This window comes from Canis lupus, chromosome 3 (genome assembly GCF_003254725.2).
Source record: "Canis lupus dingo isolate Sandy chromosome 3, ASM325472v2, whole genome shotgun sequence".
NCBI classification, from domain to species: Eukaryota; Metazoa; Chordata; class Mammalia; order Carnivora; family Canidae; genus Canis; species Canis lupus.
The window spans coordinates 33,609,292-33,631,807 of NC_064245.1; the positions used below are offsets into that span (position 1 = coordinate 33,609,292).

The window sequence follows — 22,516 nt, forward strand, 5'->3', positions numbered from 1 at the left end:
AAGTGGTCCTGTGTGTCTTACAAGAGTTTGCACTATTAAAATATGTGGGGAACAGAGAGATGAGAGGAGGACATTGTCTCCCAGCTCACATGTTCATAAAGGAAAATGGATCATCAGATTTGACATGCTTCCTGAGAGATGTGCTCATTCTATACTGCATGGGCTTGTCCCGGTGTGGAATTGGGACCCACTGCTACATGATGACAACCACAAGTTCTACCCAGGGGTAAAAAACAATTAGCAAGGCTGGTGAGAAGGATGAGTCCTTTGGTCCCTAGATGGACAGATGTGAAGCTCTGGGCTCTGCATCTCCTCTCTCCGGCCCTGCAAGGGAAGGCCCGGGAGATGGCTGTGTTGAGGTTCCCTTTGACGTTTCCTGGCCGCCTGTCTAATCTCCAAAGCACAACCTAGGGACAATCTGTAAAATGTATCACTCTGTTTGTTGAAAGATTGTCCTCAACAAATTGTTCGGTAGTCTAGAAGTGTTCTCTCCTTGAGGGTCCAACCAGAAATGTGTGTTGTTCTCTATGGAATTATCCTGAGTAGCTGATGATTTTTATCTTTACATCATATAAGCAGATGACCCATTGGTGGTAGAAAGTTCTTCAGAACAAAAATTGGCAATGGCTTCCAGACAAACACCTAAAAATTTTTGGCAGACATTTTGAGAGCAAATGATAACAATAGCTTATTTTCCCTTGGTGTCTTTAAAATCACCTATTTAAAGAATTCCATCTTAAGAACTGTGTGTATCTTTGAATGCTACTTTAAATGATCTCTGGAGCATGGTGGGATTTTTACATAAATAAACCCCATCTATGTACCATAATCTTTATGGAGTTACTTTTTAGAAGTTGGTAACGGCACTTTAGTAGACATTTGTCTCAGTGCATCACATGAATGCTCTTCTACACTTTCATATTTCATCTTTTTCATTACCTCCAAAGTCTGAATAAAAATGTAAAAATAGGGGCTCCTGGCTGGCTCTGTCAGTTAAGAGTTCAACTCTTGGTTTCAGCTCAGGTCACTGACCTCAGGGTGGTGAGATCAGGCTCTGTGCTGGGCATGGAGCCTATTTAAGATTCACTCTCCCTCTCCCTCTGCCCCACCTTGCTCCCACATAAGCACTCTCTCAAAAAAAAAAAATGTAAAAATACAGTTTTTGTTGGAAAATGTGAATTTTTTAGATTTCTTCCAATGTTTGGTATTATAAGTAGCATAATAGAAATCTCTGTGCATAAAGCTTAGTCTATATTCCTAATTATTTCCTTAAGGACATTACATGGGAATTACCAGATCTAAGTATATCATTGCTTTTGTAAGGCTGGACAGAAGTGCTAAACAGAAAGACTGTTTAACTGTTTAACAATGACAGGGTGCTGGTGCTGAGACATCAATGGCTGTCCAATTAGTCCTATCACTCCGTCTTTGCTAAATCAACAGGTAAAATGCTATCAAATTATAGCTATAGTTCTACCACATTGAAACTCTTAACACTTTCAAGTGGAAGTATGTGCACTTTCCAAATGTGTATGACCAAAAGAGAAAACTCATTATCAACTTTGCAAATCATTAGCAGACTTCCTCTGCATAAACAAGGAAAAAATAACTGCCAACAAGTTACTCTGGTTCTCACCATCTTCCTTCTGGGCATGACATTTGTATGACAAGAATAAGAAAAAAACTAATATATGTCTAGTAATGCTGCATCCTCCAATTTTCTAGTGTGATGGATTAAGCAAGGAAATTGCTTAGAGCTGAATTCAAATTTCTGCTGCCTTTCTCACTACCTGTATGACACTGGGTTGATTACCAAACCTCTCTGAGCCTCATTATTTTTGTTGGTTAATGAAAATGAAATCACATAGTGGCCAGGCTGTCTGAAAACGCAAGAATCCTCTGTTTGTGAAGTTGCCAGGTACATAGACACTCAGTAAGAGGCCCCTCTGCCACCCCTTCCCCTTCTAAACAAGGGGCCTACCTAATGCTGTTCAAGCAATCATGCACCAAGATTAAAGCATCCCACTGTCTTAGGCCTAAATACACTCTTTCAGTGATAGAAATCAGGTGTGAATCAAGGTCAATAGTCTGTGGGGACTAGGGATACTTTTATTTTATGAATAGAAAGAAGGCACACAGCAAGCTCACATGGTGCCCCCACATTAATGGCATCCAATCATTCATGCCAAACAGCACCTTCCAAGACCTGGAACTTTCCATGCCTGCTCTCTGTTTCCAAGGCTGAACAAAGTACCTTTGGATTCACTGCACAGATTCCCTTTTACAAGAATGATGACCAAGGACGAATTTTCAACACTTGAGATATTTTGTAGCCTTTCAGTATACTTCTCTGCATGGAGAAGGTGCTGTCCCAGGGCACTGATGTTCACAACTCATGTTTCCATCCATGGGTAAAATATGTTCAAGATCAACATAGGGAAAAGGAAAGAGTGAGACATGGTAAAATGCTAAGGTGTGTGGGCTCATTTATCAAAATGCTAAGATAGAGGCTCTTTTATCAGAATCCTTACTAGGCTATTGTAAGAAAAATGGAGATCTATTGTCAAACAGGTTTGGGATACAATGTGTCAAAACATTCCTTAGAACTTATGTTAGCGCATGCAGCCTCAGAAGATGACAGCATCAATGTTATTTCCACTATAATTACTTCTTTCAAATATAAAGTTTATTGCGAAGAATTTTAAGTAAGGTGCAGAGAGAAATCCCAATAATGACTGTACAAATACATGTCATTTAAAAAAAAATTAACTTAGCTTTATGGCTTTTTTTTTTCCTGAACGAAAAAAAATTTTTTTCCAAAAATACTTAGGCCCACCATGGAAACTGAAAAGCTATAAAGGAGTCTTTGTCACCAATGTATTGATTTACTTAATTCCAATGAATAATTCAGAATTTTAAAAAATAACTACGGATAATTTTAATTTAGAAATACTAAAATTTAACCTCAGCATTGAAATGTTGTCAAAGCATATGAGAAATGGGCTTTTAAAATTTAAAAGGGGGCAGAACTGCAATAAAAAAAGGATACTCCTTTGGGCTTTTTAAATAAAATTTTTTATAAGATAAAATGTCCCTAACTTATATTATCTGGGTCACTATTCCAAAGATGCTCCCTATGTTGAACCAAAAAAAGATATATAGTCATCTTTATTTGGTTGGTATAGATAGCAAACACAAGTACCTACAGAGCTCGGGTAAATAATCTACATGGACATCAGAATGGTCAGGGCCAGAAGGTAAAAACTACCCTAAACACGTGCTCGCACACACGGAGCAAGGTGTGAACCCACGAGGCTGTAGGGCCCCCGGGCAGGAAGGAGGCGTTGGGCGCCCTGCGCTGTGCTCCAGAGCAGAACAGATGCACCCCCTGCCAGCAGCCCCGCCTCCAGCGCGCACCCCGTCTGTGCAGGGGGATTCCCACCCCCGGGGCTCTGCCCGCCCCCCCAGCCCCACCTCCAGCGCGCACCCTGTCTGCCCAGGGGGGCCCCACCCCAGCCCACGCGCGCTGTGCCCTGTTGTCGCACAGGTGCTGCTCACCGCATGGTGTAGAGCAGCGTGCCGTCGTCCTCCAGCCTCAGCAGCTTGTTGGGCGTGGTCATGTTGTGGGCAATGGACTTCTTCCCGTTGTGGAAGAATGTGTCTGGGGTCCAGATTTTGCTGGCAAGAAGATTGTTGAGAGGGAGGCGCTGCATGGGCCCTTTAAACCGAAGCCTTTCATCTTTCCAGCTTTGTCGGAAAAACACATCTATGGTATATTCCTGATGCAAAGGAAGGCAACCAAGTGATAAGTCAGTGGAGAAGGCCCTTGGGGAGTTGGTTCAGAGACCACTGAGAGCAATGGGGGGGCGGTGGCGTGCCTGCCTTGAGACCTACCATCTCGGTGTCGGATACTGGGCCAAAGCTGGTGACGTAGATGTCCGTCCGCACCTGAGTGATTCGCTCTGAAACAAAGACACAGGTTCCTGCCTGGGCACCGGGCACGGAGCTCACAGGGAACCACCCATCACAGCGTACTCATGTCCTTAGTCTAGTAACCAGTTTCACTCTTGGCAATCACAGGGATTTAATAATGTGTTTATTGACAGACACCAAATGAAACCAAGCTGCTCCAAACTAGAGCAGGAAATAAAATGCCCACCGTGCAAGGAAAGGATGTTGGCTCTCACTGTATTTCTTGCCCTATGAGGATCAGTCATGAACAGAGGGGGTCTGGCTTGAGACCTCAGGTGGACTTATAGTTTCCTCCTCCCTAAGCCTGGAACAATACTCCCAACCTCACAATGTGTAATCCGCTCTCCCATAATCAGCAGCTTTTAAAAGGGGCAGGCACTTTTGATGAGGGGATAAGATCTGAAGGAAGGTCTAATCAAACTGCGTGGTCTCTGGGGAAAGGATATGAAAAAGTGTCCATTGTGTAGTTTGGGACAGGACCTGCTTAAAAAGTTGCCTCCTGGGTAGCCCAGGTGGCCCAGCAGTTTAGCGCGGCCTTCAGCCCAGGGTGTGATACCGGAGACCCAGGATGGAGTCCACATCAGGCTCCCTGCATGGAGCCTGCTTCTCCCTCTGTCTGTGTCTCTACGTCTCTCTGTGTCTGTCATGAGTAAATAAATAAAATCTTAAAAAAAAAAAAAGTTGTGTCTCACCTTATGTTGTATTTTTAAATTGTTAGAAATTTCCATCATGACAGATTATTATTATATGAATTACAATTATTGAACTCTATAAAGCACTAAAAAGTAGCTAATAATATTGGGGGACAGTATGTGTTTCCTGGGCATCATCCAGGCCCTGGGACCTCCTGTGGTCATGAATGGGGGCCACACTCAGAGTATACTATAGTTCACTATAAATAACACCACACCACTGATAGCATTGCTGAATCACAGCTGGGGTAGGGGGAGATGGGGACTTTTTTTCTCTGGACATCTCATTGTGTGGTAATTATATATGTGCACCAGTGTGTATTTATGTGAGTGCAGGTGTTAGGATGATGCTGGGTGCTTTCAGTAACTGTGTCCCACTGAGATGCCAGCCCCAGTAGGCAGCCCCTCTGGCTCTCTGTGGTGGTCTCAGGATCCTGCCCCACAGGAGTGTACCACATGCTGGGTGAATGAGAGAGTACCACATAGCAACCACTCACTGGTCTCTACATGCTTTGATCCTCGTATATGTATTCAGAGGGACAGGGGCTGCTGGATATAGGAGGCCCAGGAGCATAATTCAGAGGGTGGAGTAAGACAATGTCAAGGAGGCTTTTTGGACTTGTCTTGCTAAAAAGGTAGAGAATGTCAATTCATGCTTTAAGTGCAATAATGGAAAAGCGTTAAAAATGCAATAATGGAAAAGAACTGCTTTTTCCTTTAAGAATGTAGCTGGCTAGAGTGTCTCTAACTTACCTAATGGAGCAAGTTCAAATGCACCACATCTAAATTGGGGTGCAGTGAGGGGCAGGGAGGAGGGGAAAGAATTAGCATCTCACTTGCCCGGGGATACAAGTTGCTGCCTGTGCCAAGTTTCTGGTACAGTAAATGCCTGCATGTGCTGCTTACCTTGTTACAATCACAGCAATATTCAGAGGTCTGAATGTAAGGTTTCCAAGCTAATTGGCTGTAGGGGATTTTTTGAAATTGAATTATGCAGGAGACAACAGATTCATTCTTTAAAAATGTACTTTGTATATATGGCCACATTTCTAACTTAACAAATGCACAACATAGGGGCACCTGGCTGGCTAAGAACACTGGCACATGTCTGGAAACAGCACAGGAGTCTCACCACAATATTAAGCTGTTCTAATTGTGCCCCGAAAGCACATTTTGCTATCCACTTCTTTTTTTTTTTTTTTTTATCAATTTCCATGGGGTTAAGGTAAATACAATTAATTATGGTCCCAGTGAAAAAAATTAAACATACAAAAATATAAAGAACAATTGCATGAATTGTGGAAAGAATTTGCACCAATGTAAGAGTAGGAATTTGGTGCCTGGGTGGCTCAGTGGGTGAAGCATCTGCCATCAGCTCAGGTCATGATCCCACGGTCCCGGGACTGAATCCTGCATCGGGCTCCCTGTTCAGCCCAATGTCTGCTTCTCCCCTTACCCTTCTCCCCTGTTCATGATCTCTCTCTCTCTCTCTCTCTCTCTCTAATAATAAATAAATAAATAAAATCTTGAGAAATAGAGCAGGAAGTTGATTATACATTATTTTTTAGCATAAAGTAAACTTGGCTTTAGTAATACCTAAGAACTGGTTCTTCCCTAAGCAGAATGGATGGATCATCTGAGGAAAAGGGAGTTTGCAGAGAGACCACACCCCCCAGCTTCTTGTACCTGGGAAATGACAATAACAGATGCACAAGACTTTGCAACAACCATCAGTTCAAACTCCTGGCAAGGAAGCTTTTTTACTGACTTGTCCGAATCACAGCAGATGTGAGCTTGAGACTGAGTTTAAGCATAGACCTAGTGGGTTGCAGCTGAGGAGAACCTACTCACCTCCAAGGCCAGGCCGCAGTCTGTTGTCATAGCCATCCAAAAGCCCATCCAAGATCCTGGTAAATATTGTGATGTTGTCATTGGTCTCATCTTTTACTGAACTGGTTGGCATTTGTGCAAAGCTTTTTAACAGAGAAACAAGAATTCAAATTTTCATTAAGTATTTTTTATAAATTCTTCTCAAAATATAGAAACCAGAAATAATGACTTGTCTTGGAGGGAGAACACCTGAAAACAATCTCTGCTACTAAGCTAGGCTATTGTTTTTCATAGATAAGCCCTAATTCTTGAATTTCCAGAGATTGTGCTGGCTCTGGGCTGGTCATCAATCAACCTAATTTCAGGCTTAAATTCCATCCTTCCCTGATTCTGAGGAGCAGTTTATATTAAGATTATAGCCATTTTTTAAAACATTAGCCATCACACATAGACTAGCAGAGCCCAATCCACTCTTAGGGCATTTCAGAAGTTTTGTTTAAACACAGGAAGCCCAAGTCTTCATATTGTTAATGAATCACCTGCAGTGAGCAGTGGGGTCTGGGGAGGATGTTCAAAAACTATGCATTTTGAAAGATAATTTGAAAAGTATCTTTCAATTTCAGTGCAGCCCTAATTGGGAGTATTTGTGCTGTGATCAGTATGCCAGAATTAGAGCATACAGTGATAGAAACAATCAAGTTTGTGAAATGTCTTTGGGCTTCCATACTCATCAGCACTGCTTATTGCTGGTACATTCAGCTCCAGCCAAAGCACATGACCCAGAGGCCATCATGAATTATAAAGATCAGTCTGAAAACACTGATTAGGGTTTACTCAGTATCACCTCAGATCAGGTACTCAGGAAGCAGAGTATTCTGAATGACCCAGCATGGCAGACTCATAGTAAAGCCCCAAGAAGAGCAAGCTAAATCTTCAAAGATAAACCAAGAACAGTCCTGGTCTGTCTAATTCAGTGCAGAGATCCAAGCACCAAAAGTTTATGTAGATGACCTGGAGCAGATGGAAATGAGAAACTGCCCTGAGCATATGTGGACAAACTGAGGAAGTTATTCGGGAGGGAAAGAAAGTCTTAAGTCTAGGGGATGGTAATACACCTGAAGAACATGGAGCCCACCACAGGTTTCTACGGCTGCTTTCAAATGTTGCAAAAAGCAAGATGTTTGGAATTACCAAGAACTTGACCAACACATATGGCTCTGCTTCAAGTAGAATTTATGCAGCTGCAATCTGGCTGTGAAGTTAGCGCCCTCGGCACTTGGGAGAAGAAGAGGAGATCCCTGGAACTTCCCTGAAGTGCCTGCTACGGTGCCCCAGCTCTACTTATGGCAATTTCTTTTCCATAAATTGTCTGAAATGAGAGTGAGACCTACCATCAGCAGTTGGATGCTGAGGGCAGAACCGATGTATGCCTGCCCCACCTACTTCCTGAAACTCGGCCATTTGTATTGATCGCATCTAAACAGATCAATTCTTTACTGCTCTAAAGCTATTTCCTTTTGAATGAGAGTACAAAGTTCTTTTGATCTAATTCTCACATCATCATTAAGCATGTAGCTGAAACTCTAACGAGCTAAAGAGTCCTGTTTGTATGCAGCCCACAGACACCACTTTTTTATTCCTTGACTTAGTGTTTAAAAATATTAAATTCCCTTTTTTCTGACATCCACTGAAGTTTCACACTTTAGAATGATGAAGTACTCAGCCTCACAGACCTAATACCAGGACAAAAGACTTTATGCTGTCCTCTGGATTTATGAGAAAAAGAAACTGTGACATTTTCTACTTGCCCAGTGGAGTAAACTGCTCAAACTTAGTCGGGCCTCACTGTCGACTGCTTATGGTGTTCATAACCTTATCAGTAGCTTTGGTTTTTCAATTCTAGGCTATGCCCAGTTGGGGGGTAGGGGTCTTTGCTGGCTGTTTGACTTAGAATAGAGGGGAGAGCATGTACCCTAGTAGAAAAAGCGTATCACTTTCTTGTATAGTCTAAAAAGACAAACTTCCAGAAACAGAGTAGAATGGCAGTTATCAGCAGCTAGGGATGGGAATTCTGGGGATGTTCTTTGAAGGGTACAAACTTGCAACTAGAAGATAAATAAGTTCTGGAGATCTAACGTGCAGTATAGAGATTATAGTCAATAGTACTGTATTAAAAATTTCAAAATTGCTAAAAATTCAAGCCTTTTTTTTAAGATTTTATTTATTTATTCATGAGAGACACACACAGAGAGAGAGAGAGGCAGAGACGCAGGCAGAGGGAGAAGCAGGCAGAGAGAACAGCAGGCTCCATGCAGGGAGCCTGACATGGGACTTGATCCTGGGTCTCCAGGAAAATGCCCTGGGCTGAAGGCAGGCATTAAACTGCTGAGCCACCTGGGCTGCCCAAAAATTCAACTCTTAAATGTCACCACAAAAAATGTTGTCTCCACAAATGACATGATGGAGGTGTTAGCTAAGACTACAGGGGTAATCATATTGCAATATATAAATGTATCATATCAATACATTATACTATTTCGAAAATGTTTAATTAAAAAATAGTATCACTATGAATAAGAAAAAAATAAAAGGCAAAAACATACCAATGTTTCAAGTATATTTTCCTAAGCTATTTATTATCTGTTATAAAATGTTCTTAAATTACATTTGATCCAAACAGGCTTGGCTGTTGGAAGACAAACCTTGACTACATAACTGACCTCTCAAGATGTTCCAGACACTGTGTACTTGTTGGGGTCATCTTCATGACCACTGCTTCCCTTGGCCCTCTGGTGCTCTACTTCACCACAGTTTAAACAAATGCCATCCTATCTGGCTCTGAATCCTATTTCACAAAATCAAAATAATTGCCAATAGCAATGCAATAGGATGCAATGCTAAAGAATTCCAAATCTCACCTTCTATTTATTGACCAAATTTTTTTTTAAAGGGAGGGGATATATTTATACCCCTTCACACATCATTTCACTTTCTTTGGAGGAATTTCAGTATCTGTCCTGTTCTGCCATAAGTGCGTCTTATAGTTATTTGTGGGCTTATTCACAATAGAGGTCATGGCTGGAGATTTGCTGTGACTTCTCTGTATTTACTGAAGTTAGGACCTAGGAGGTAAGGAAATAAATTCTAAAAGAATCTCTGGGGGATCCCTGGGTGGCGCAGCGGTTTGGCGCCTGCCTTTGGCCCGAAGCGCAATCCTGGAGACCCGGGATCGAATCCCACATCGGGCTTCCTGCATGGAGCCTGCTTCTCCCTCTGCCTATGTCTCTGCCTCTCTCTCTCTCTGTGACTATCATGAATAAATAAAAATTTGAAAAAAAAAAAAAGAATCTCTGAAAATGCTTGTCAGGGCAGGAGTTGCAGTTTCCTCTCAGGAACAACTGGGAGGCCTTCTGGGGCCAAAAAAATGGTTTGCAGCATGTTTATGAAAAGCTACATTTCCAAAGCCATGAATAGGAAGGCCCTTCCCTTCTCACAGAATGCATGTGATATGCCTGCACACAGGAGAATCTCACAGATGTTTGGCAAACTTACTTGTGCCTCTCTCAAGGTGCATAATCTTTAAGGACTGTTTCTAAGGTACAGAGTAACTTTAGCTTGTTTTGTTCCACTTTGGTTAGTTGAAACTACTCGAAAAACAAAACAATACAAAAACTCTAGGCTATGCCATCAGTGAGCAATAATGCAGTTATATCTATGAGGCCTCCAGGTGGAAATAGAAGATGCCCTCATCTCTTTGAAGACTCATTCCATTTAGGTTCAGAAGGCAAGCTCGAGCTTGCCAGCATTCCAATTCAGTTTTTCTTAACTGTATTGACTATAACCAAGAAGCTCTGCTGATCCTTAGGTCAACTGTGAGTACACAATTGCTTCAAGGATAAACTAAAGGCTCAGCTCTCTGGGGGAGTGGATTTTTTGAGCTGGGGCCAGTTCCCCATTATTACAACAGTCTTGGACATATCAGAAACACTTGAAAAATTTGGTGGCTGACCCTTCAGCATTAGGATTAATTAACTTGGTTCTCTTAAAATATGAACCATTACATTTTGTCCATGCAAATAGTTCCAACATTGCCACATTACTGATGTTCCAGAAAGGGAATCATAAGGGAAATGTAGAACCGACCATCCATATTAAAACATCCTTAGATTTCCTTGCTCAAATGTCGGTCCATACAAAAGACACAAGGACTTGATAACTAAACTTAAACTCTTACAATGATTTTTTAAGCTTGAAAACTAAGGAAATTAGGCCACTGAGCCCTATATTCTAACCTGAAAATTGTTGTGCAATGGGCAGGGACATGGATGGACATGGAGAGGTATGGAAGGGCTTCTCAAAAAGCTATGCAATGTTACTTCATCAGATTTGAAGTTCTGGGCCATTCAGGGACTTCTGATGAGGTGGAGAGGGGGAATGAGAAGCTCAAGAAATTTGGTCCACTAATGGATTTAATGAAGTGTTTAAGAAAAATAAATATGAGAATCTTTGGAAACAGGAAACTCTTGCAATTATGTAAATTTCCCACCCTTTCCTGTTGTCTTACATCTGGCTTCTTCAAGGCATTTGATTCTGGACTCCTGCATTAACTTCTTTCTGATTTCTAGGCCCTAGAGATTTAACTTTAATTGATCCAGGAGAAAAAGGCACCAGTATTATTTTAAGATCCCCAGTGATCCTCATGTGCAGCCATGGTGGCTCGAGGCCTATCTAGATTGGAAATGGAAAGGCTGCTCTGTGAGCCAACTGCCAGAGTGACTCTAAATGACCCCAGGGAGCGTCTCTCCTCCACTGTCTTCAAGAGGGTATATGTTTGGGCTCAGTGCATATTCCAACAGCTCGGTTCAACAAATGCATTTTGGATATGAACCCCTTATATATCTGGTATTTTGGTGAGTACTGAGTATGTGAAGAGAACAAAGATAGTATCCCTAACCTGTAGGACACAGCTGTGTCCTAAAAGAATCAGTCATAATCACAGAGTATTTCAATAGACTATGGTAAATGTATCTATGTGATACACAAGACATTCTAAGAAACCAAAGGAAAGATATGGAGCTCTGTCCAGGGCTAATGGAAAAGAATTGACCTGAGCTTTCAAGCATGGGGATCCAGTCTCAAGCCAAAGAAAGGGATGATGAAGGGGTTGTGATCAGTGGCCTCAGGAAAGGAAACAGTGATGTTTGCAGAGAGTAAGAAAGTAAAGTAATGTATGTCAGTGAGAAATAGCACACATCAAACCATAAAGGACTTCACATGCCATGCTGCACTCCTAGGGTCCATGCTGAAGGTAGTGGGAGCTTCAAAGGATTTAAATAGAGGGCACTTTCTTTCCTTAGGGCCTTTGGGCATTTTGTGGATGATGGGCTTGGCAGGAGCAAGGCTAGAGGCCAGTTACTCAGGCCGTGGCAGGGGTGATAGAGGTGGAGGTGGATGGGGCCATCTACAAGGTATTTGAAGGGGGGGATGAAGGAGGGAGTCTGAGTATGGCAGGATAGGGAATCCCAACCAAGCCATCCTTCAAATTAACCAGTTACCACACAGAGTTAACCCTGCAGCAGAATCCATGCATTACTCTGAAAGGGGAGTTGTGTTATTAGTTCAATCTCGGAGTAAGTTTCTTTTTGAGGAACTGTAAAGGATTTTATTCCAACATACCTTTATCTATTTATCTATCAGTATTATAATTTCTAACAATGATAATTATAGTAATAACAATATGCTGCAGATTCCAGCTTTAAAGGTACTTCATTTTACCAGGTGATGCTTGATGGCGTCTTATTTTGGCATTTAAAAAAGAGTACAAGTTCAGCAGTTATGTCATCATTCCTGGGGTTCAGAAAAATCTGTTGAGTATTGTACCACAAATGTTGCTACTGAAGGCAGGGAGTGACACATTTCTTCATGATGTTATCTCTGCTTACGTTGACAGCCATTTTTGATTTACATAAAATGAGATCAATAATGGCAATGAACTTACTTTGGGAACTGAACTAGACTGCTTTTAAGTGGCAGTTGCTCTGTCTTCTTAAGTTGCATTTCTTTCTGCATTCTTTCCCCAGTATTCAATTACTTCTGAGAAATAGATCTTCAGTTTATTTGCTTGTCACTCAGCTCATTAAATAAGTATCTCTAGGTGGCACCATTTTGTGATGTTTCCTGAAATTTCCATTGCACACCACTTTATTCATTTAAAAAACTACGTAAAAGAGGGGGAGAATCTCTGGGTGGCTCAGCGGTTTAGTGCCTGCCTTTGGCCCAGGGCCTGATCCTGGAGTCCCAGGATTGAGTCCCGCGTTGGGCTCCCTGCATGGAGCCTGCTTCTCCCTCTGCCTGTGTCTCTGCCTCTCTCTCTCTCTCTCTCTCTCTCTGTGTTTGTGTGTCTCTCAGGAATATATAAATAAAATCTTAAAAAAAATAAAAAACTATGTAAAAGAAAAGTACAAACATGGTGAACACTAGCTAGGTAATGAAAGACAAAATCTCAAGTTTCCAAATAAGAGTTCTTCCCTTTTATGGGGGAAACATGGACTTGAAATGTGTCTCATGTGGACAAAGTCATGGCCATGAAATAGCATGACAGAACTCTTAGCTTGCTCCCACTGCTGTGGCCTCACTGCCCAGTCCTGCCTGTCAGCTCCCTACACAGTGCTCAGCCTACCCCTGGTGCATCTTTCATGTAGCCTCTACTCTTGTCTCTATCACTGCAGCCCAGCTCAGAATCCTATAGCCTACAAGGTAAAACACAGGCCTCCCTTCTCACAGGCCACACTCCCTTCAACTAACAACAATACCCACTTCCCTAGACTCTCCCCAACCACACTGGATACCCCATATGTGTGACTATGCTGCACACAAAACATCCTGGTGTTTATCACACACATTTTTCCCTCCCTCCCTAATCATTCCCATCAGTAATTACATCTGCAATAACATAAGGTCTTTAAGACATTTCTCATTCACCTTATTTTCCCTTCTAGTTATCATTCCATTCTTTGCCACTTTTCTCAAAACCTACTGAAGAGTTGTCTACACTAGAAATCTCAGCTGCCTCTCTTCTCTTCTCTTGGACCCACTCCAGTCTGGTTTTCATTGCCTGCATCCTAATGAAGCCTCACTTCTGGAGGCTACTGCCAAGTCCAACGATTGAGTCTCAGTCTTCACCTGACCACATCTCCCTTCTTACAACACTTCCTCCACCTGGCCTCAGGATGCTATCCTCTTTGTTCTTCCTATCTTCACTGGCCTCCTCCTCTTGCTTGCCCTCACCCTCTTGCCTTCCTAAACTTAGAGCACAGTTGAAGACCTTTATTTGATTTACACTCAATCTCTAATGGGACTCATCCAATCTAATGGCTTTAAGTATCTCCCATAGATGAAAGACTTGAAATTCATGTTTCCAGGCCCCATCTTTTTCTGACCTCTGGATCTCTACGTCCAACAGCCTGTCTGGACACGTGGATATCTAACCAGGCTTAATAGGTCCATAACTGCACTCAAGATTTTTGCTAAAACTTTTTCTCCCACTGTCTTCTGCAGCTTAATAATAGGCAACTGAACCCATCATGTTTTCAGGTCAAATACCTGGTGGCAGGGATTCTACTTCACTCCTACTTAAACCCAGTCAAAGACCCTCTTTGACCTACAAAATAATAACCAACTGTTCTTCCTGTACTATTTAGCATGGTCTACAAGGACTTTCATGATCTGACCCCTCTCCCCTCCCCACTGACTCTCTGATTATGCCTCCTACCAATCTTCCCCTTCCTTACACTGGTCTTGTGGTCCCTACCATGCCAAGCATGCCAGTGCATTCGCTGCTCCTCTCATCTTTAAACTTTCTCCACACATTATGCTCATGTCCTTACTTCCCTCAGATGTTTGCTAAGGCATCTGACCCCAGCACATTCACTTTCTCTTACTCTGAAGGATTCCTCATAGTAATTGTGATCCAACTGACATGTATTTGTTCATTGCACACGAGAATGCACCTTCCTTAAAGGCAGGCTCTACTCTGCCCACCGCAGGATCTCAGCATGAAGAACAGTACCCAGCACATAGGAAATACACACTGATACAGCAGCAGGGCAATGTCCTCTTGTGATGCTCACCCCCTAATCCCAGTCTGTAACTGTCCATGTGCTACTTTACATGGCCAGGGAGACAATACAGACATGATTAACATTATCGATTTTGCCGTGCTCTGGCCCGGGCCCAGCACCATGCTTGCCTTGTAGGTCTAGTAAATCTTGGGTGCCTCCTGATCAGAACTATCCAAAAAGATAGCTAGCCTGCACTTAGCACCCTCTCCTACCTGGTCTTGTTTCAACATTTAGCATACATTCAGCAATGTATCCTTCACATCAGCCCTGTAACATGGGATCCATTATTAACTCCTCTTTGAGATTAGGAAACTGAGTTGTAGGGGGGTTTAAAAATTCTTCTGCAGTCACACAAGTGTGCAGCAACAGAGATCAGAGCAGCCTGACTACTCTCCATCATAACGGTACCCATCGTTATCCCTATACATTTGATAGGGGTCCTAACACAGGAACCAATTTGATTGTATAGTGATGGACACATTTTTTTGTTTGTTAAAATTGAAAATGATCTGATCCTAGATTTAATTTATTGTTAGGTTTGCTTTTTTGATTTTGAAATGAATTATTAAACAAATACAAATAAAATAGAGTTTTCAATGAACTGCTAAAGCCTGTTTCCTAGCATATCTTTCTTTTTCTCATATGATTGCTTCTCTATAATATTTTATTTCATAAGACATATTTTGTGTTTGATTTTATTCGAGCAGTGGTAGACACACTATCTTTAGAATGGTGTTATTTGAGTTCTGGATTAGGACATTCTTTTGTTTTCAGCATATAGCTTTCCACCCCCATTCTTTCCCTTTTGACTGCACCTTACATATCAGGACATTCTGGAGAAGGTCCTACAATGGAAAGCACTGGCCCAGGGCCTAATGCTGGTTCTGCCACTTTCCCATGAAACTTAGACACATTTCCCTATGCCCTTCAGCCTGAACCTTTTGCATCCATAAAAGGAGCCTTTTGTAGTAGAAAATTAAATAGTACAGGTTTTGAAACTGCCTTCTAGAAATGAAGGAGATATACCCATATAAACACTGATAATTACTGTTACTACTAACAGAGTTCTATGATAAGATTTCTTCTTACTTTCGGTTCTAATATTTTCCTCTAAAATTTCACACCAATTGAAATATGCATGTTATGCAATTGTACTTTTGTAAAAATCCAAAAGCCCACATTCTCCTTCTCCCCTTGAAACAAGTCATTGACTCATCTTGGAGCTGATCGCCTGACCAGGTGAGCTGGGTCAGCACTGGCCGACTGTCCTTCTAAGCAGTGCTTAGCTCACTGCCTGTTGGCACGACAAACATGCTAAAAGTTTCCTCTCTAAAGCATATAATATGGAAGTATTTTCTTTTGGTACCTTAAAAAAAAGGTTGGGCTTTACTGTGTAGCAAGGTCCTAGCCACCTAAAACTTTTGCTATCTGCGAGAATTACCTATTTGATCTCTGGCCAATCCTGAAGCCTCCACTTAGATGTTCTCCACAATTTTATAATTGTTACAATTATAAAATTTGAATAAAATATATAATTTGTCCTGGGCCTCATGAAGCTGCAGCTATAATGCAGGAAGAACTTGCCATCTGGGGATTCACAAGAGAGAACTTGCCATTTAAAAAGACATTGTGAGTACTTGAATGATTCAGAGAGAACATACTTTCTGCTCTAGTTCAAAGAAAAGAACTGTCCTTGAGAATGTGTATGAAAAAGCTCTCTTCACAAAACCAAAGGTCCAGGTTAATCATACTCATATAGACAGATAAAGAATAACCTTAGGTAAAGTTATTCTTTATCTGTCTCTGTTCATAAGTTACTTCTACAAGAACCTGGTTTTAATTGCTAATTATAAAACATTGTTTTCTAAAGTATATTTGAATTATAGCTCCCATGTAATAAAATTCTAATGCAGTTTTTCTTTCCAATAGATAAACCCCTAAAATATATTTAACACTAATAAATGAATGGAAACGGATTTTATCTTATTCTTAAGTTGATAGTCCTCAAATTTACCTTAAAAGTTATTATTGGTCAATCAAGTCCGATAAAGTGTGATTTTTCAAATGACAATAAATTAATTCCAGTTTAAATTTAATATTATGTATTTTGACATTACATTGATTCAAATACTGTTGCACTAACTTTTCTACACCATGTACTTCTTATTACTGATATTGTTAAAATAATTATGCCTCAAATAACACCACGTCATGAATGTGACATAGCATAAGGCTGACAGTCAAATAAGGCCTCTGTTCCATTATATGTTTGACTCATGCTCTGTTATATAACTTAAAACTAATAAAAGAATTACAAAAACTATTGAAAATGAGTTGCTGGTGGCTGATCAAATTGAGAGAAGCTAAAGAAACAATACTCATATATTTTCAAAGTGACTTCACACTAAGTATATAATCACTACACATATCGTATTTATCACATTTATAAATTTTCTGATTGCCAAAACCACACACTTATCACAAAGACTGAGTATTATGCACAAAAGCTCACATTTGCCTCTTTCCTTTTGCTCCCTGACTGGTCTTCTGTTACCCTCTTTACCAGTTGTCTGGTTTCTTTTATATATTTGCAGGAGTCAGTATTTCTCTTATCCTGAAATATTCAAATTTAGGGCCTTGCATGCTTCCCCTTTCATCTTTCTCTGGAACAAAAATCACACAAACTCTTTTTTTAGGGGGAAAAACAGAGCTTACCATCACTCTTCCCCCCACCCCACAGCCCATTCTCAGAACAGAAAACTCGCTCTACCCCAACCCAGAGAATGCCTTCCAGAATTATATTCCCTTCCTCCATAGATTGGTTTGACTCAGACCTGCCCAACAAGCTCTGTATAGCCAAAGCTACCGGGGCTAAATCACTGGGGAGTGCTAAGTAAAAATCCTAGCAGTGGGACGCCTGGATGGCTCAGCGGTTGAGCATCTGCCTTCGGGCCCAGGGCATGATCCTGGAGTCTGGGATCGGGTCCCACATTGGGCTCCTTGCATGGAGCCTGCTTCTCTCTCTGCCTATGTCTCTGTCTCTCTCTGTCTTTCATGAATAAATAAATAAAATCTTAAAAAAAGAAAAAAGAAAGAAATCCTAGCAGTTATTGGCTGGGTTAGCTCTCCCTCCCTCTCACCTTCCGTGATTGTAAGATTGGGCTAATGATGCTTACTTAGCTCACAAGGTTCCTCATAGGATTTACCTAAAACAGGTGTAACATAGCAATGAGTGCTCCATATTGTGATAGTTATTATTTTGTCAAGATTTTAAGTCAAATGAGTGTTATGAAACTTTCTTTGCAATTTAACGAAGTCATTCTTAAGTACGTTTCAAGTAATAAGCAAGTGAGAGGAGCATTGTATAAGAAGGAAAATCAATAGAAACTTGTGTTCCCCATTGTTAAAATGGCTTTGCGGCTGGCCAGGCTTTTTGAAACCCACCTTTCCACTTCCACTAGAGACCCTATTTCACTGAATGCAACTGGACACACAGGGTTTGGAACCTGATGTAAAATTCCACTTACAGGAATATCTTCTAATACAAATGACCTCAAATACTTAAAAACAGTTTTAAGCCAAATATGTTCACATAGGAAAATTTATAACAGCATAATCACTAAGGATGTAAATATCCCAAATTAGAGAGGTAGCAGATGATGAAGCAAGCATTCATGCACTGTAATAATATTCATCCATTTTAAAATTATATATTCTAAAGAGCCTGTAATAACAAAAAGGCATGAAAAAAAGCACAGTACAAAACTGAAGGTGCAATATGATCCCAACTGTATAAAAATATACATAGAGGTAAGTGGAAGAAGACACCAGAATATAAAAGACGATGGTTTCTGTGTGGTGAAATTAAGGACATTTCCTTTTTTTTATGTGATATTCTGTGTTTCACATATTTTTTGAAGTTAGTAGGCATTGTTTTAGGATGGACTATTGAGCATATATCTAAAATTCAAAACTTCTCCAATGGCTAATTCTCTAGGGAGTTTGAAGGGTATTATACCACTTGCTCTGTGTAGCTTCTAGAAACTAACAATGATCTTTTTTGAAGTTGACCTCAGAAAGCCACCAAATTAAATAAGATATAAATACAGTTGCACCTAATGGCTAACCTCCACATGCACATTACTTCGTATTTCAGACTTGCAGCCACCAGGGAATTTGTAGAAACTTCATGCCTACGGAATGTAAATTCACGATAATATATATGACCAAAATCTAAAAAAGAAAATATTTCCAATCCTCTGAACTATTGCTAAATATATGAAGTATGTCAGTAAACATACTAACTATCTAATGCATTAACTTGGAAATGTGAATACTGGGTATGACTTCAATGTCTCCAGTCAGGGGAACATCAGGACCATCATTGTTTATAGGATTTAACAGCTATGAGAGACTTTGGAAGGAAAAATTTTCATTGAACAGATAAGGAAACTGAAGGCAGGATATGGGAGGTATCAACTCAAGATGAGCAGCAAGGCAAGAATAACGATAAATGCTCTGTTGCCAAGGGAATACTATGGCTGAAAAGGCTGTAGCACAGGCACGTCCGGTGCATGTCAGCATGCATGTGCTGCCCTCCTCACAATGCAGAGGGATGGGCATGCCCCTGGCTGACCTCGATTACAGTCCCAGTGTGAGTATTTACCAGCCTTGGCACTTGAGGATGGTCACAGTCTCTCTCCTCTGTAGAGACCAGTAAAGGTCAGAAGAGCAGAAAATGTCCACAGGACAGAATGTCATGCACCTGCGAGGGTCCTCCCTACTGGCCAGAGAGAAGGGGTTTCTCTCTGGGTGGTAAGACAGCCACCATGTGCTCAAGATCCCTCCATAATTTATAGGAGTGCAGAGTACATCATGGAACTTTTGGAACTGATTTTTACAGAACAAGTGCTTGGCAACTTTTATCATAAAATTTAATTTCATAGTTATACTCCGTCGACTTCAAGTTATACTCCTTTTGATTAACCAGAACAATTTTGGGGCGGAGGAGAGGAGGAACATCAGCCCCTAAAAGAACATTCACCTGGAATCAATACACTTATCCTAAAGGTCAAGATGAAAGAGCTTAAAGGAATCAATAATGCCTGATGCCCCAGTGTGTCTTGTAGATCGTCAGACATGTGTATTTCCTAATATCTGTGCCTGCATTCGGGTGGTCAGTGTTCAAGGCTTTTGGCTCAGGACAAGACCACTACAGGCCATTGTCAATGCCATGCAGTGTGGGTATAGCTTTAAGGGTATTCCTTTGCGTAATGGAACCACATAGGGCAACCAAAACATTGAACACTATTTTGTCTAACAAGTAGTAAGTGTCCTTGATGTATGTGAACTTAGGAATCTTGTTTTAACCTGAGTAGGAGAAAAATGATTCTGAAACCACCTCTGCTTCCATTTCTGAAAACATAATCTGCCTCTTTCCTCTGACTCACTTGAGAGATCCCATAGGTGGGACAGCCCTGCTCAAAACAAGAGCATGGGGCAGGGCAAGGACTCTATTTATTTTTAACAAATTGAAGGGCAGGGGACTGCAAAGACAGCAAGGGAGGGTTTGCTGATGTACTAGTCAGCAAAGTTTCTTAAAAGCACTTGTGCACCAAACCTATAAGATAAAAGCATAGATGGTAACTCACCCAAAGTGACTGGCTAAGTTCATGGAAATACAAAAGAGAAGGAGGTTTTTTATCATGATAAAACTAGAAAACATTCCATTGTCCATTCCCAATGAGAATAATAGCTGAAGCAGATGAATTTGTAAGAATAACTGTTCCTTTCTCCAACTTGATCTTGAAGCTGAAAGGTACACAAAGAGGGAAAGCACATAATATAAATGTTCTTGTGTCATAGTTCTTGAAATCAAATCATACTGCAAGCACACACAATTTACAAAGAAATGATCTGGCCATCCTTCTCAGCACAGCTCCACACTGGGTTGTTATCTACGTCCACAGGGCAGTAAGTTGTGGCATGAAAAGGAGTTACAATAGGGCTTAATTTCCACTTTTACTCAGAGTGCAGACTCATTCTAATTCTTTTTTTTTCCGCGTCTCAAATACTTTGTTTTACTTTTCAGCATATTATCAAATGACCCAATAGTCTTCTTATTAGAATAAATGTTTGAAGTTATCCGATTAACTGTATTTTGCATCTGTCAAATCCACAAGTGGAATCATTTTACCTTTCTGAAATATTTGCCACGGGTTCAAAGCCAGCAAGCTACTCCTTGTTCTGCAAGGTGCTGAGAGAAAGTATGTGGAAAGAGGGGAAAAAAGGCACATTTAAGAAACATTAAATCTACAGGATCACGATAGTATAAGAACTGCTTATAAGAAAAGGTTGCCGCTTTCTCAGCATTCTGCCCCCATCAATAAATAACTTAATAATCACTGCATTTGGGGAAGTCTCTGAGCTCTGTGCTGGGACCTAATTAACGCATCTGAAGTCCAGGCAGGCACAGTCCCTGGGCTCTGCAACTAACCCTAGCGAAGGCACATATTTCTCCATATGCGCATAACGCAAATAGGTGCACGCGATAGACGAACCACCGCGTGTTCACGGGTACATTTTCCCAAGGAGACCCCAGGCGAACTCCGGAATTGGGCACACACAACAGGTACTTCCACCCCAGGAACTAAGCCCTCCTGCCAAGAAGGGCAGGGTGCCGTGCGGTGGTCGCCTGCTCGCGCCCCGGGGCTGGTCGCCTGACCCGGGCCCTCCGGGCGCCGGGCACCCAGCGCCGCATGCGGGAAGCCCGGGCGGGGCCGCCGCCGCCCGCCGCCCCCCGCCCCGCCCGAGCCGGGACCCCCACCGCCCCACCAGGGGCTCCACCCCTTCCGCCCCCAGCCCCGCTCCGGCTCGCGCGCGCAGGTGGGCGCGGGGGCGGCACTGCGGAGGCGCAGCCTGGCCCGCCCGCCGCCCGCACCCGCCCGGTCCGCAGCCGCGTGCCCGCGCCTCCCGCTCGCGGACCCTTCCCCTCTCGCTTCTGGCCTCAGACACGTTCCCCGCTCCAGCCCCGGGTCCGAGCCTCCTCCGCGGGGAGCGCGCTGCCGCGGCGGCCGGGAGACACCGGCCTGGAGCGCCCCGCACCCCCGCCCGCCAGCCCGCCACGGGGTCCGCGCCCACCCCGCCCGCAGCGCCTCCGAGCCCCAGGCTGGGGGGCCTGCGGGTGGGCGAGTTCGCGCCCCCCCCCCCGCTCCGGGGCCGGCGGCTGGGTGCCCGCACCCGCAGCCCCCCCGGGGAGCCCCCGCGTCCCCGCCCGCCCGCCGGGCTGTGCCGCCCAGGCCGCCCCTGCCCTCCCGCGCCGGCTGTGCCCCGCAGGCGCCGGCCGTGCCCCGGGGAAAGTTTGCGCTCGCGGCCGCCCCGGAGCCCCGCCGGCTCCCCGCCTCCCCTCCCGGGCCGCGCGGCTCGCCGCTCCCGAGCCCCGAGGGGAGGTGCTCGCCGGGCCGAGGCCGCCCTCCTTCTCTGCCTTCCACGCATCTCCCTACCCGGCAGCCGGGGCGGCGAGCCGTCGCGGGGAGCCTCCTCCTCCCCTCCTGCCCCCGCTCCCGCGCAGCTGGCAGGCGCGCAAGGCCGGTGCGCGTCACCGCCCGGTTCTCCGCGGCCGAGCCGCCCCGCGCGCCCCGCGCGCCCCGGCCCACCGCGCCCCACGCCCCGCGCGCCCCAGGCCCTCGCGCCGCCCCTGCGGACCCGCGCCCCGGGCTCTAGCGCGCTCGCCCTCACCTCTCCCGAGCGCCACATGTCGTCTCCGGGCTGGAGGGACTGTCCTCTGCAGAGGCGCTCCGGCAGAGGCCGCCAGACTCTCATCGAATGCGCCCTCGGGCCGGCTCGGCGGAGGGGGCGGGCTCAGGGCTCCCGGCCCGCGGCCCGGCCTGCGGTGGGATGGGC

At 43.4% G+C, this 22,516-nt stretch overlaps 1 protein-coding gene across 1 annotated transcript in view; it reads right to left on the reverse strand.

Moving 5' to 3' along the window:
- GABRA5 (gamma-aminobutyric acid type A receptor subunit alpha5) overlaps positions 1–22,246 on the reverse strand; it is an 82,106-nt gene extending 59,860 nt beyond the window's left edge. The window contains 6 exon segments of the mRNA XM_025437893.3: positions 3,559–3,779; positions 3,895–3,962; positions 6,516–6,637; positions 20,266–20,425; positions 20,811–20,870; positions 22,117–22,246. Coding sequence (XP_025293678.1) covers positions 3,559–3,779; positions 3,895–3,962; positions 6,516–6,637; positions 20,266–20,351 — 497 coding nt within the window. The 5' untranslated portion in view covers positions 20,352–20,425; positions 20,811–20,870; positions 22,117–22,246.
- Between the last annotated feature and the right edge of the window lie 270 nt (positions 22,247–22,516).